Source organism: Apis laboriosa, unplaced genomic scaffold (assembly GCF_014066325.1).
Source record: "Apis laboriosa isolate Shangri-la unplaced genomic scaffold, ASM1406632v1 scaffold34_cov151, whole genome shotgun sequence".
NCBI classification, from domain to species: Eukaryota; Metazoa; Arthropoda; class Insecta; order Hymenoptera; family Apidae; genus Apis; species Apis laboriosa.
In genome coordinates this window covers 2,819,308-2,834,920 of record NW_025222928.1, presented here as the reverse complement: position 1 = coordinate 2,834,920, position 15,613 = coordinate 2,819,308, and the positions used below count along the sequence as shown (strand labels likewise).

General features: G+C 35.6%; 1 protein-coding gene across 5 annotated transcripts in view; it reads right to left on the bottom strand.

Annotated features, from left to right (window-relative positions):
* The window catches only part of LOC122715200 (DNA-directed RNA polymerases I, II, and III subunit RPABC3), a 59,670-nt gene that overhangs the window by 32,348 nt on the left and 11,709 nt on the right, over window positions 1–15,613 (bottom strand). For 2 of the 5 annotated variants that reach the window (XM_043937180.1, XM_043937182.1), the window contains one exon: window positions 2,930–3,013. In XM_043937180.1, coding sequence (XP_043793115.1) covers window positions 2,930–3,013 — 84 coding nt within the window. Of the gene's footprint in view, window positions 1–2,929; window positions 3,014–3,163; window positions 3,189–3,389; window positions 3,414–5,692; window positions 6,188–15,613 lie in introns of those variants that run through there. The other 3 variants (XM_043937183.1, XM_043937184.1, XM_043937181.1) reach the window with 3 other exon arrangements.

The window sequence follows — 15,613 nt, the reverse complement described above, 5'->3', positions numbered from 1 at the left end:
AAATGATTCTGAATATATTTGTAGTTTTTACAATGTTTATTTTTTGGTAAATGATAGGAAGTAGAATAATATTACGAAACGATAAGAGGAAGAGATAAAATCAAACTACGCGATATTAAAACTTGTGGGAGGATAAAGACAGAAGAGAATCTTCAAAGTAGCAAAAACAGGATATGAATCTGTAAACATAGTAAGCAAGCAGGGGTGGATCGACGATGCGGTGTACCCCACCTCTTTCTCCCACCCTTACTATTAGTGGGTGTGACGCACCCACTCCCTCTGCAGCGCCCGAATCAACGAGATACATCCAGAACTGTTCGTGAGACGAGTCAAAATGACGATATTTGAAGGGTGGGGGGTTGGGAGTTTGCTGCAGCGTGACGTGGCCTTGGGCACATTTATGAATCTAATATATCACGAATGCTATTTTTTTCATCTATCTATCTTAACTAATTTTTCTTAACTGAAGATAAGTTTATTCTAATTTAAAAATAATTAAAAAATTGTCTAATAATCTAATTGTTATATACATTTATTACTATACTTTAATAATCAACAAATATTTTTTCTTTATATTCCTGCTTCCATTAATTACAGTTACGGATGAATAGTAGTAGTACAAACATTAACTAACCAATTTTTAGCATCAATTTATAAAAAAAGTTACGTTGACATAAGTTTTAACAATTTTTTCAAAGATATGAAATTTACAAAAGAACAATGTTATAGATCTAAATTAAATATGATAGAAAATATTGCTGTTTTCAAAAAGAGAGAAAAATATATTGTACCTACATCTTCGAAAACGAATGACTCACGTATCTAAGTTCGTCAGAGAACAGTTCATTGGCACAAAAAAAGGCGATTGAAGTCACCTTGAAAGTTAGACATATATAAGTACATAGTAACCAACAGTAAGTTGCTTTGAGCTGTGCAGAACACGTTTCACCAGTGTCCATTAGCCAAGGTTGTCCTTCGTATGTCTAACCAAGAAGTAGAAGAACCATGAGAATAAAAAAACAAACATGATACAGCACGTGTCTCTATTAGTGAGGAACACGTGTCGCATTTACCAAAGGGTCAAAGATGATGTGTTATTGTGTGTGTATATTGATTCTTTCGATTTAGTTTTTCATGTTAAAATATTTGCTTTCTATTTACTTTCTAATTTTTATAATTAATTTATTTCAAAAAATATAATAATAAAAGAATGAAATATAGAAAAATTTCAACGATTCTTATATTTCTTACAATTATAAAGCGATGGTATTCGAAATTTGCTCAAGAAGAAAAATAGAAATTCCTAAATATCATGGCAATTGTCAAATTTATCATTCTTTTGCCTACTTTTTGAACAATTTTCATATATGATATATCTTATTCTACGTTTCGAAATTCGCGATTTCCTGTATATATATATATTGATCTTCGAAATTAAAATAGACAAATATAACGAAGAATGTCGCATAATATAATCCTATGCGAAATAACAATCAAATATATTTTATCCTCATTTATTTATCAAATGTTTGATCTATGTCTAGATATTAGCAATTATTGCTGATCGTTTTCATTATTGATATCATTTCTATTTCGATTAAAATTAAGCCATGGATAAAAAATATAATAGTGGATAAAAAAAACAACGTATTAAATTATGTTTCTCTTATTTAAAATGATGTCATTACAAATTTTTTATTTATTATATGAACTAATGATAAGCTTAAGTTATCAACTATATAGATATAATTCAATTTTATCATAATATTATTATAAATATGATTCATATTAATAAATGTTGTATTAATCGTAACAACAATAATGTACTATTGGTCCAAGTAAGTGAAATTGCAGAGAGGAAACGAAGAATTTTTACGTCTGAGCATACTATTGACAGTAATAGAATTTTTGTAAACTATAAGACACATTTTGTCAATAGTTAATATTGCTTATATAATTAATTTATACTAATATGTATCATAAATCATCATTCTGTTTTGTGTCACACTTGATTCTTTATCAAGTGATTCGATTGTAAATATGACCATTTTAAAATTACGAAAATATATGTAATGTAAAATAGAGATATTAGGTAGGCATATTTTTTTTACTTGTAATCTTTTTTATGCATGGATAGTATATCTACTAAGTAATGTATATCTAAAATATCTAACGAAGATAATGAAAATTTTAAACCGTATGTTGAATTATAAGAAATAATAAACTACATATTTATTTTGTAGCATTTCCAGATCGTAACTGTATAGAACAAGTGTATACACACGAAGTTGCGAGCCGCGCGCGATGTAAACAAACGCCCAAGACCCTGACAGCGCCTCTGTACTATAGCAAACAAAATTTTCATGCACGCTAAGTTATCCCTTCATCAGACATTGTTTAATTACATTTTCCTTTCGACAACATTGTCAAGTGAAAATTACAATTTAAATTTTATTATAAGAAGACAATTCAAAAAATAACATTCATTAAAACGATTCGATATAAAATTTTGAAAAATCTTTACCTTTTATCGTATTAAAATTTTTAATTCAGATAAATTCAAATCTATATGATTTTATGTAAAATTAAAATTACGTAAAATAAATTCTTATCTATCAGAGAATTATAAGTGCTTTATTTGATACGATATGAAGTTGCTTTATTAGATTATTAGATTTATTAGATTAAAATTATTAAATTTAAAAAAAATTAAATTACATCTACATACGAGCAAAGTCCTTACCACATATATTTTCAATAAAAACTTTATAATTTCATTAAAGTTATTGAAATTATCTAAAGGAATATTAATTATTTTTGAAATTATTAATAAAATTATTAATATTTAATCTATTATTGATAATATTCATAATTATTCTTAAATTAATATATATTTTAATATATAAAAAAATCATTGAAGAACACTCACCAAGTTCCATAGGATACAGCCAGCTGTTGATGTCCAGGATTAAGTCCATTTTGAAGGACTCGGATTCGCAATGGAGCCTGCTCACTGTAACCACCACCCATCATCATCGATCGCCATCCAGTCAAGGAAAAAACCGAAAAAAAGAAATAAAAAAAGAATTGTCATCGCTAGGTATTACGCGCATATAACATATATTATCAATACACGCAACAAATCAAGCAACAAATTTTATACATAAGAGACGCGGAATCCAATTAATTCTAACGAGAGGAAACATTCGTTATATTATGTCGCGTAAAAAAAAAAAAAAAAGGTAAAACATCACGCGACGGATGCTTCAGCCATAGATGACTCATAGTCTTTGGTAAATTCGTCGTCGTTGTGGTAGTAGTCGGGAGGTTCCGATTATGGAGTTATTGGAAAAGAAGAGAGAAGGGGAAAAAAGGAAGCGAATTTTTACACATCTCCGACGAACGCGACGCAGTCGTGCCACTTGACGGCTGCCCACCGGCCGTTTGACGTCACTGTCAGCCAACCAATCGCATTTGATTCACGATACGAATTTATCGTCGATCCGACACTCGCGAAACTCGCCCATATAGGCGACGAGGAGGGCTTGAACATTCATTAGAGAATACGTATAACTACGTATAAATACGTATGTGTGCGAATGCATTTTCTCTCACATGTGCACTTGTGGCTAGTTTGAACACGTAAGCTTGCGGTAGGTATATAATTGCCGAGGAGAAACTTATATTTTTGTTTCTGTTTTTTTTGCATTTTTTCTTTTTGTAAATATATCAAAAATTTCATGTTTGAACATATTTTCTTTTCAATCAATTGAAATATTGTTTTTTGCTTTTATTTTATTATATTGATTTATTTTCTGGTGACATTAAATTAATTTTCCATATAAAATTTAACGAAATTCAAATTTAAGATCAGTATAATTAAAAAAAAATACCGGAAACTCAATTATATCATACACAGATCAATTATCCGTCTGTCTTGAATTACGATCTACAATTTGTAAACAAACTGTCCTTGAAACTACCAACGTGAAGTTACATTCGACGTTATATTGTATTATGAGAACAGATACTTCAATATATCACTCCGAGTCACCTGATTTTCGTTCGCACTCAAACAATAATTTGTTATTAGTGACGGTGAACCGTATCTCGTTCCAATTGCATAATTCGTCCTTGTATGAGGCACCTCATATTCCCTACGCCATTGCTGTAGGGAATCGACCAATAAGATCTCAACTGCATCATCGTGGCGATGATTGCAATGGACCTGTCCGCGTGACGCGGCAATTTCAAACATACTTTTGAACTTCTTTGCGATCTCGATCAGAATGACGATTTTCTTAGATTACACATGTCAAATATAAACCGTGGAACGTAACCGGGAATAGAGGGCGGTAATACGACACTATAATTCAGTAGTAAGGCATGAAATAACAGACATCCACCGAAATGAAATTGCATCACAACGGTAACATTGTGAATAGGTTGAGTTAAAAAAAATGTCAATTTTATAACATTAAAAAGATTATTTTCAACGAATATTTCTAAATATATAAAGTAATTTTTTTATATATACGAAATATAAAATATTTAAAAATTGAACAATATTTTTCTTTGTTATTTCTTAAAAGAATACATTGATTTTTAGTTATTATTTCGTGGTTGGCGAACGGTACTTGGCCATCAATATGCTCGTACGAGAAATTGTTCAGGGATGGGCCTAATTTGTATGTATCTCATTGTTCACATCGAATTTGCGTGAATTAATGAAATGTCTTTCGTCTACGTGACTCAGTGTACATTTTAAGTATGCAATATTATGCACACGATTCGCTTGGTCGACAAGCTCGTAAAACGTTCGACGATAGACTAGCTCGCGCAATTATTCTCGTTACTTCTCGTTATTTATTTTTAAGTAAAAAACGCGATACGTGTAAAGCGTGCAAAGTTCTACATTCGCCAATCGTTTTGCTAAAAACGTGACTTCAATCTTGCCGCGTGCATCGAGGGAATAGAAACTTTATCCAATACTGAATACGAATAATTTTTTTTTACGAAACTTCTTCGCAGAAATTTGGCTTAAAAGTCATCTGAAATGTTTCTTTTTCGCGTATCTTGATATCTTTTCGCGATTTTTTGATATTAATTCCACCGATAAGCAATTATTTCACGGATAACGGAACAATGAGAAACACTGCACATTGATATTAACGAAGAATTAAACGATCTTGAGACGTCACGAGATCGATGAAAACGGGAAGGAAGGAGCATGATCAGACGGAAAAGGGAAGCAAAAACGTGAAGACGATAGAACGCAAATACCCGTCAACGGCGGCACGTTTTATATTTACACACTTAATTCCCATTTTCAGGTTGTGTAACATCAGAAGACATGTCAAACAAAATCAGAGGTTAAGAACGTGAGTGGATGATAACCGGATAATAAAAAAAAAAAAAAAAAAAAAAAACAGACTATCGAAATTGCAGCAGATCTCATCGAGATAAAAATAACGCAAACATGTATACTTTTATACATATATATCATTCACAATCTACATGCCTCTAATGATCAAGAAATTGATTAACATCTAGCAGAACTGTACAACACTTATAAGCATCGTATGAAATAACGAATCAGTCGTTTGATTCGAAACCAACGATTAAAAGGGCAACATATTTCCCCGTCTACACGATCGATTTCTACGGAATCTAATTTCCTCCAATTACTCACGGTAATCGCCGTGGTCAATCTTCGATTGTAATTCCATGATCGCGTGAACGATGGCCGCCCCCGTCACTTTGCCAGCTGATTTCCTTTAAATACTTTTTTTCCGGATCCCCTTGCTTTATATATCAATCTTTGCATCATTCATCCAAACGTCTTGTGATCGAATCCTAATCACGTAACACCCTTCAACTTCTCAATTCTCAAACGGTATCTTGTGAATTTTCTTCGTGTATATTTCCTTTCGTTTCATCCTTCTTCTCGGAAAGAACTTCAAATACTTGTTTGTGACACGGTGAAAAATAAACGAATAATAAAGTGGAAAAGTAAGAAATAATAAGATAAATAAAACGTACTCGATTTCGAAAATCATGTATGATATTGATAATTCTATCGTTATTATTATTCGAAGCAAGACTTTCCACATCGCGAACGATGATCAAAAGATCCAGACAGAAAGAGAGAAAGAGAGAAAGAGAGAGAAAGAGAGAAAGAGAGAGAAAGAGAGAGAGAGAGAGGGGGGGGAAGGGAGAGAAAGAGAGAAAGAGTGAAAGAGAGAGAAGAGAGAAGAGAGAGAAAGAAGACACGGACCTCGAGGCTGGCACACGGTGGACTGATCCGTTCCTCGTTGCTGACGTTGCTGCCAGCTGCTAGACTTCTATGTACCGATGGAGAGAGAGAGAGAGAGAGAGCAACGACGACCTTTACGGTCACCCAGTGGTACGAGTTCTCCAACGAAACGCACGGAACCTGCCTCTATTCCCCCACTCCGCCGCCCTAACTCTCACCCTCTAACTTTTCCCCTCTCGCCCGCCGATCACCAGCCGCCCTTCTTCATCGCCTCCTCTTTATCGCTCTCTTGCTCGTCACACAACTAGCTGCCTCTCTCCTTCTCCTTCGCTACCCCGAAATGCTCAGTCCTCCTCCCCTCTGTGCTAGCATCCCATCCTTGTTCTCCACCTGTCGCACTCTAGCTCCCTCTATGTTTTCGTTTCTCTCCTGGAAAGGGGTGAGAGGGGTGGTTTTCGCTGGCTGGTCCTGGCGAACTCCCCGCCATCGGATAGGGATATATATACTCCCACACACGTTCCGAGAAATCTTCGTCATCCTCTTTCCTCCCCAAAATAATACTTATTTATCCTTTTCTCGCTCGGTGAAATATACGTATGTTTCTTTAAATACCGAAACGACAGGGGTTGCGCTCCTTCCTTTGTGCGATACTAATAAAAAAGATCGTTGAGACCAGGATTTTTCCACTTTTGTGTCGGCTAATTGGACTTAATAATACGGTGCCCAGGTGGAACCGGTATTAATAAAAAATTCGTTAAAAATATCCATCTCGTCTTCTCGCAATTAAGAAGTGTTCTTTTTTTTTTTTCTCTCTCCGTTTTGTTGTAGCTTGCCTCGTTTCCGCTCGCCTTCCTTTTTTTTTTCTTCGCGAACGATGATTATTACCGTTATATTTTCGTTGTTAATTACATTTAAATGTACAATAAATCGACGACGAACACTCGACGACGTTCACTCGAAATAAAAATCGACGTGGCAAATTTGTTTCACTTGAACGGATCTGTCAGCTGGTCTCCCCATAGGGAGAGAGATACGCAACCATACGCCTTCATGGTCAACTAATGGCACGGGGCTCGGCGAACGGGATACAAGGAAACAGACTCAATTTCCCCGTCATCCCTACTTCCCACTCTATTTCATCCTTTAACTGCCCTCTCACCTTCACCGCCCCAACACATAGTCCTAACCCCTCCCGCCACATCCTCTCGCCAGATCCCTTTAAATTTTCTTGCCACCAGAGAAAGATAGAAAATGGCACATTTCCCACAAGATTGCCGCGTTCCCATGGAACGCGATTCCAATTTTTCTCCTCAATCTTCTCTCTTAAACCGTTTTTCTTCCTAACCGATTTCTTCCTTCCGATTCTGTTCATTCTCCATTCATCCTAACCACTATCGTTTCGATACACTTTCAACGATCTCGAAGCGATACTACTATACTTCCGTGAAAGGAAAATCTCAACCGGTAACACTTGGTGCACCTCGTGGAGAGCAGTACACGACGTACTGAATCCCAGCAGCACGTCGCTAACGGTCGCCACCAGCTGGTTCGTCGTTAAAGGACGCGGCGACTCGATGGAAAACGACCACGGATAGGAAAAAGAGAAGCGAGAAGAGGGGGGAGTAGAGAGAGAGAGAGAGAGAGAGAGAGAGAGAGAGAGAGAGAGAAACGCAACGACGACCTTTACGGTCGGCCGGTAGTTAGAGTTCTCCAACGAAACGCACGGAACCTTCCCCTCTCTCCATTGTCTCTCTTACACCCTCTTTTCACTCTCTATCCCTCTTTTTCCTATCTAGCCACCGATCACCAACCATCTTGCCTCTCTCTCGTGTTAAGCAGCTTCCATCTTCCTCTATAGAAACGCCCACGCTTCGCTTATCCTTGTCTATTCTTCCCCTTGAAAGACTGTCTTTTCCTGGTTCATGGTGAAGGCGACGAGTAGGGATACCAACCCTCCTGGCATGTCGGACGAAGATGGCAATAGATCCACCCCCACCATGATAGGGGCGGTGCTCGGCAACCCTCTGACCTCCCTTTTCTCCTCTTCGTTGTTTCACTCATACTCTACCTCTGTTTCGTCATCTTCCACCATTCCGTTTCATCTTTCTCCTTCCTGCTTTCTGTAGCAGGTACATACGTTAATATTTCGCTTTCTCGTGCTTTTTTCCCCAGACAAGTTTCTTTATCTAACGATACACTCATCTCTTTTTTTTTTTTTCTTTCTCTCGCTTTTCCGTCTGTCGAGATTCCTGTTTTTCTTTTTCCATTAGCTTCGACTTTTTTCTTATCTATTCCTTTTTTATTTCTTCAATTGTCCTTAACCAATTTCTCACTTCTAGGCTTATTCGTGGAAAATCAACGTGAATATTTTATAAATACAGTTAGGTTAATAAATCTTCGAATGAAGTACGTTTAATACTAATTTTTTAAAAAAATAATTTTAAGTACAAATGAATTTCGATTATTATACTATTCGGATATCAAATTATTTTGAAGAATTACACGTTCAACTTTTTACAAAAAAAAAAAAAAAAAGTTTATAAATTGGGGTTATTAATTTGTTAATATTATTTAAGTCCACTCCGCTAAGTCCATTAACTATTTTTTTTCCACCAATGAATGTGCACAAACGTGTCGAATGATACTTATAATAGTCTTGCACTCGATAATCCGTCGGCTTTATTTAGCGCCATCAGTCAACGCTTACTTTCCGATAGCGTATATCATGAATTACCGCGAAAATAGACTGGAGCTTCCTATACTTAGGATGCGCATAAAACAGACGATACACTACACGTCGCTTAAGAGACGCCCATTTGCAAGTGCGCGAACGATGTTTTCATAAGTGTAATATCTTTGTTCATCCTGGACACTGGCCGTTATGAAATGAAGGGAAAAAAGGAACTAGAAGGTTCTCAATTTCGGACTGAAAAAATACTCCAGATAAAGAGAATAGATCTAACCGAGATAATTTAGCGAGGAAACCTGAAAACATTCGGCTTGGTCACGCGATTGCCCGATCCATCGGACGAAACATGATCTCCATGGCGATTTCTCTCCGTGACGCTCGGTAAGGCGCAACTTCTAAACTCTCGGCCGTTAAAAACTTCCAATCAATATCAATATCGACCATTCCGCGTCCCCCGGAGCGGTACATCCCACCGCGTTATATATCCATGACTAATATCCCGGAGGAAAATCTTCTCTCTTTTTCCCTTTCTCTGTTCGCCTATTGCGATGATATTACCGGAAAAAAAAAAAAATTAAGTTTAAAGAGGGAAGATTGATAGAACAGAACATAGAGGCGAGAGAGAGAAAGAGAGAGAGAGAGAGAAAAAAAAGGAAAAAAAGGAAAAAAAAAAAGGAAGATGGAAAATGTATACACAAGAAAGAGGGAGGAAAAAGCCTTGATACGAAAGGGGTGGCCGAGCAAGTAAGAGGTCGGGTAAAGGGTGAACGCAGGGTGGCGAAGCTAGGCTCTGAGAGAGATAGCGAGGGACAAGGACAGAATGGAGAGAGTAGGCGCGGTGGGAAGGGGGTTTCGAGTTCGGTACGAGGGCTTCCCAACTGCGCAGTGTCGCTATCCGCTATCGACCGGTTCGCAAGCGCTATAAATACTGGGCACCGGGCTCTCGCCACCCCTGGCACACACCCCCGGCCACCCACGCATACTCCGATCTACCCCTCGCCTCGTCCTTGTTCACCAACACTTCTACGCCTGCAACCTCCCTCCTCACCCCCTCGTAATCCTCTTGCCCGTCACATACACACGTACACATACGTATACGTATACGTATGTGGACAGAGAGGGGCGGGAAACCTTGACCTTCAAAAGAGCCACGGAGGGCGAGGGTGGTAGCCACCACCTCCCCGGTGACGCATCTCCCGCGCCCCCATTCCCCGCGGCTCGCGCACAGTTAGCCTTCCTGTCTTTCTCTTTCTCGCTTCTTGTTCTATGTCGAAGCTTTTAATTCCAACTACGCGACGATCAAATACACACACTACATGCAACCATTTCACTATTTCCCCTCTCCCTCTCCCTTTTCATTTTTCCCTTCTCCCTTCTCTCTTCTTTTGTTACGTTGTTTCGTTGGATATCGGGCCTTTTTTTTTTTTTTTTTCGTTTCTTCGTTTTTAGCTTTGGGTTACTAGTTTTTTCCAAGTGTCAATTAATATCAAGAGCCTCTCTTATTTTCTTTGATCGAGGAAGATGATCGACGGAGGATGAGAAATCTTTTAATTAACTCAGGACGAAGCGCAATCCTTCTGGCTTCCTTCTTATAGCTCAGACCTGGGATTAAGATTTTGTATTATTTATATATATATATATATATATATATGTCTGGTTATTTGTGTGTAATATTTGTTTATTTCTTATCATATCCTAAACGAAGTAATAAAAATGTTTTTTAGAACTCTCGTGGCACTTTCTTTTTTTCAAGTTAATTTATTCATCGTTTTAAAATTACTCAAAGAGCGGATTTTCTAACTTAAAATTAGCTCTCCGTATTCTTTTTCTTAAACATGTAATTACAATTGAAGAATATATATATGTTAAAAATATATGAATTTTAATCTTGAAATCGTATTGTCTCTGATGATGACTCAAGACGAAAGATAATAGACAATGATTCAGAAGAAAAAGACGGCAACGTCGCGCGGAAATCGAAGACGAAAAGGGAGGATACGTTTGCTGATCGATTTAATAAAACAGCATACATCGAGCCGAACACGTCAGCCAAATTGACGATCAGCGAAGCCACTCGATGAGTCGAAGGTCGATCGCACGTAACGAATTATAGGGACCTCGTACATCTCTCGTCGATTGATTTCAACTAGGCAAAATACCGCTATTGAGAATCCTTGAAAACATTTTTTTTTTTTTTTTAACATCTATAGATAGTAGTTTTTTAATGGAAAAAATTTTTTTTCATCTTCATCGACTTAGAAGACTTTTTGTTTCCAACTTTAACGAAGTTTAATTAAGAAAAGGATTAAAAGAAGAAACTTGAGATTCAACGATATTTGTTCATTTAGTTGTCAGAGAGTCTGTAATCACGGATTCGTCATCGCAGCTAAAGATTACGTGATTAAAAAGGAATTCAAACTGTCTGGAAAAATCGTGCCTATCTATAATTATCAGCAAGTATTTTTTCCACAGACACCGACGAACCTTATTTAAAATGATTATTCATCAATGAAAACAATCGCTCTTGGGGGAACGTAATTTTTTTTATAAAAACACTCTTACAATTTACAATTTTGCTCTGCGAATTGCAAAATCGAAAAGAGGGAAGAGATAACAAAATAAAGAAGGGAAAATATAGAGGATATATTTTTTTCACAGGCGAACCCCTACGCGTTTAACCGAGAAACGCATCCCCCGTCGTTAATTCCTCATCGAGCGACCGCGAGGTATGAATAATCCCCGCCGCGCTTAAAAGTTTGCCACGGACCGCGATTCTCGCATAAATCTCTTGTCGGTGAAGTCGAAAGGCGTGTACGAAAATAAATTCATCCGTCGGACAGGCCGACATTCTGCGAAAGATACAAAGAGATCAGGGAGAAAAAGAGAGAAAGATGGAGAGGAAAGGAGGGAAGGAGGAAAAAGAAAAAGAGAGAGAGAAAATAAAAAGCAGATAAACAAGAGGAAGAGAGATTGAAGAAGCGACCACACATTGGTTTGTATGATTTTTTTTTTTTTTTTTTTCATTTTTTCCCCTATTCTCCATTTCTTTTTGTCTTCTTCCTCTTCGTTCGTCCTCTTCCTTTTCATGAATTCGTCGAGACAAAGAGGAACCCCGAGGATGTGGCAGGGTGTCCGACAATGGGCGTTCCGATGTCATGGTATTTCGAAGCATTGCGCAATCCCTTCCCCTTATTTCGAACGATGCTGTTGCCACTTCTTCCTCGGTTTGTCAGCTGGTTTCAAGGTCGACCGGGTGGAGGAGACACGGAGGGACCGGTCGTTCCTCGAAACCAATCTCTTTCTCTTTTTTCACTCTTTCCTTCTCTCTTTCTCCCTCTATCCGCCGCCATATCGAAACCCTTTCGCGAAGACATTTCGAGATTGAACGATCGAGAGACTCACAGAAGTTCAAGATGGACGTAAACTGGCTCCCAGGTGTGAAACGGACTTGGCAATATCATGATTGCACGACTATAATACGCGTGGAACAAGTTTTGATACTGATCATTACGTATACAATTGTAAATAGAGAAAAGAATTTGAATTTTTTGTAATGCTCGAATGAGAGATTTAACGATTGAAAATAATATAGGATAATTACAAGAATAATTTTAAATTTATTATAGTTATAGAAATAAAAATATTCGATTAATAAATTTTAATAACAGAAAAATTGAATCAACCCTTTGAGATTCAAGTCACACACGTGATATTTTATCCCAACTGATTCATATTTCATAAGCCACTTTCGCAAGCTATTCACAGTTTGGCTATATTTTCAGTTTCGCAATGAATAACCCGTCTACCCGTTAATATATTATCACTAAAACTAAATTTTTAGTACAACGAAAACTTGAAACGAAGTTTTATTAGAATGTCAAGTCTAATTCAATATAGTTCCCAAGGGGTTGAAGAAGATTTAATATTTGTTAAAGTTGATTTAATAAATAAGAGATTAAATTTAAAAACATCAAGTTATTTCTTCTGGCACACGTATTATTAAATGATAAAAGAAAAATATTCAAAGCCTTCTTAAATATTCGAAAAAAAGTATTATATCTATACTTAAAGCATTTACTAATCCGTTTGTTCTGTTTTTTCAAGCGAATAAAGTAATAAAACAGTATTCTTTTATTTTTCTCATGGAATTAATTGTCACTGATGTGTGTCAGAAAATTCTTAAATATAGTAAAAGAGAGAATACAAGGAAAGGAAAAAAGACGGAATGAGAAAAAGAAAAGAACATTTAATTAAAAAATATTCTGTATACACATTTAACTAAGAATTATATAGAAATGTAGGAGAAATTATTACGACTGACAAGAATGGTAAGACAACAAAAAATTTCATTAGATCTGCCGAGGAATTATTGAGAAAAATTGCGAGAAACGATAAACGATTTCATTTGTCCTAGCTGTCGAAGTGGATTTAACTACACGAAACTCTGTTTCTATCAATCCCGTGACTAATTATTCATGACACTAATCCAGTGTAAATCTTACTATTAGTGCAGATATAAACATTATTACTAACATTCTTATATACAAATACAAAATACAGAAAAATTGATTCATTGATTGAAAACAAATAGAATTAACAACTAAAATTCAATTCAATAATATTATTTAAACTTTAAAATATTTGTAAATAAAATAATTTTTACATTTAATTTCAAATGTTACAATGTGAACTGAAATTTATATTTTTGAATTAGAATTTTCCAGATTTACGTGAAATAAAAACTGAACGAATTTTGAAATTCAATATTCTCTGAAAAAAAAAAAAAAGAATTTTCAGCATCATTCGTGAAGAAGAGTCATCGATTGGTATTATACAACCGCCGCATATCCGCGCACATGTCTGTCGGCTGATTAATTGCCAGTAACACGATTTCCTCTCGACGATCTTTTGACCTTTTCCACACGGAACATACTCACGCTTGCACACGCACAAAGAACCGTACTAGGGCCGTCATTGTTAACTCGAAATGCGTTTCTCCTTTAGGACAGTCGAGGTTCCTGTTATTGACACATACTCTTTACATAGAGACCAACGTCGTCAACGATAGATCCACGCCATTGCTTTACCGATGCCTGTCGAAACACAATTAATTAAATGCGTTTAACGAAATTGAGCTTGTTTTACTCATCGAGCTAAAACTCATTGCGTGTTTGCCTCAAAACGTCCAGAAGTTGAAAAAGAATGGGCGAGAGAAAGAGAAAGAATAGAGAGACAGGTACACGCTTTATAATGATTCGAGATTTAAGAACCGGTTCTGATCGCAGTTCGATTGGCAGAAAGTAATAGCCAGAGAAGAAATTACGAGCATAACCTTAGGGTAAAAGAATAAGAATAATAGATAGTCAAACCATATGTTAGAAAAGATAGAGTAATGAGACTGAATAAAAACATCAGTAAATTCAATGAATAATTAATATCAACTAATATAAACGACGTCGGTTCGTTAGAGATTTCTTTAAGGAAATGGATCGTTTCATTGTTAGTTTGATAGATGTAACGAATTGTCTTTAGATAATGACAAAATAGTAATTGAAAATAATTGAGAAAGAAGAATATCTATACCAATATTGACTTTTATTTTGCTACTCTTATGAAGAAGAAGTATCATAAAAAATTCAAGCATCGATCACAGAGACAAAATCGCGCATACATTTGCGCAACTTTATCCCGCGCACAAAGAAGTCACTTGATTTATACGCTTGTTCTCCTTAATCGTATAAACGGACACTTAAAAAACATTCAAATGACACGAAGACGAATCAAAAAGTGTATGCATTATAGGAATATACATACTTCTTTATTCAAAGTTTTATACCTTGCAGTTTGGCAAATATTGTTTTATTATCATGTCATTCAAATGTCTGTATCAATATAAATAAAAACACGAAATCGAAATTTATGGAAAAAGTGATATTTTGTAGCATTTTGTAACAATATTACGCTATATATGTTAAGAATGTAACAAAATATTGTATGTAGGAATACGAAAAATAAAAAATTTTACGACTATTCTACGAAAGTAAAAGTACCACTTTTAAATGAAATTATTTCGAAGAAACCTAGCAATGACGACTATTCTATTTTTATGCTTCGTTTCTAGGCGTCTGTGACAAATTGTAATTCGATATCTTGTTTACTTTTTCGATAACTAGTCGATCGTAATATAATACATCTGTGTCAGATGTGATAGTCTCGTTTATACCACTAAATAATTTATTGTTCAAATATCGAATAAATGTAAAACTTATATATATATTGATATATAGTATTGAAAAGTTTTCAGTTGGAAACGTGTTTCCCGACTATCGAACATATATGAGATAAGACGCAACAAGTTCGATGAAATCGAAACAATTTATCATTAACTTGTTAAGTTGCTTATTATTTTAGACGAAAAGTTGAAACGTGAAAAAACATATTTCAAGATATTATGTGCGATAAGATGCAACAAAATGTGTTTGATTAGTATTTAAATGAAATTTTTATACATTTTTCTACTGACGAAATTCAATATGCGTGCTAAATTTTCCGAGTTTTATAGTTTATACATATCCTTATGTCAACATTTATTTTTAAAAAGATCATTATAAGATATCACTCGTATAAAACAATACATAATATTAAGTGAAAAGCAATAAAAAAACTTA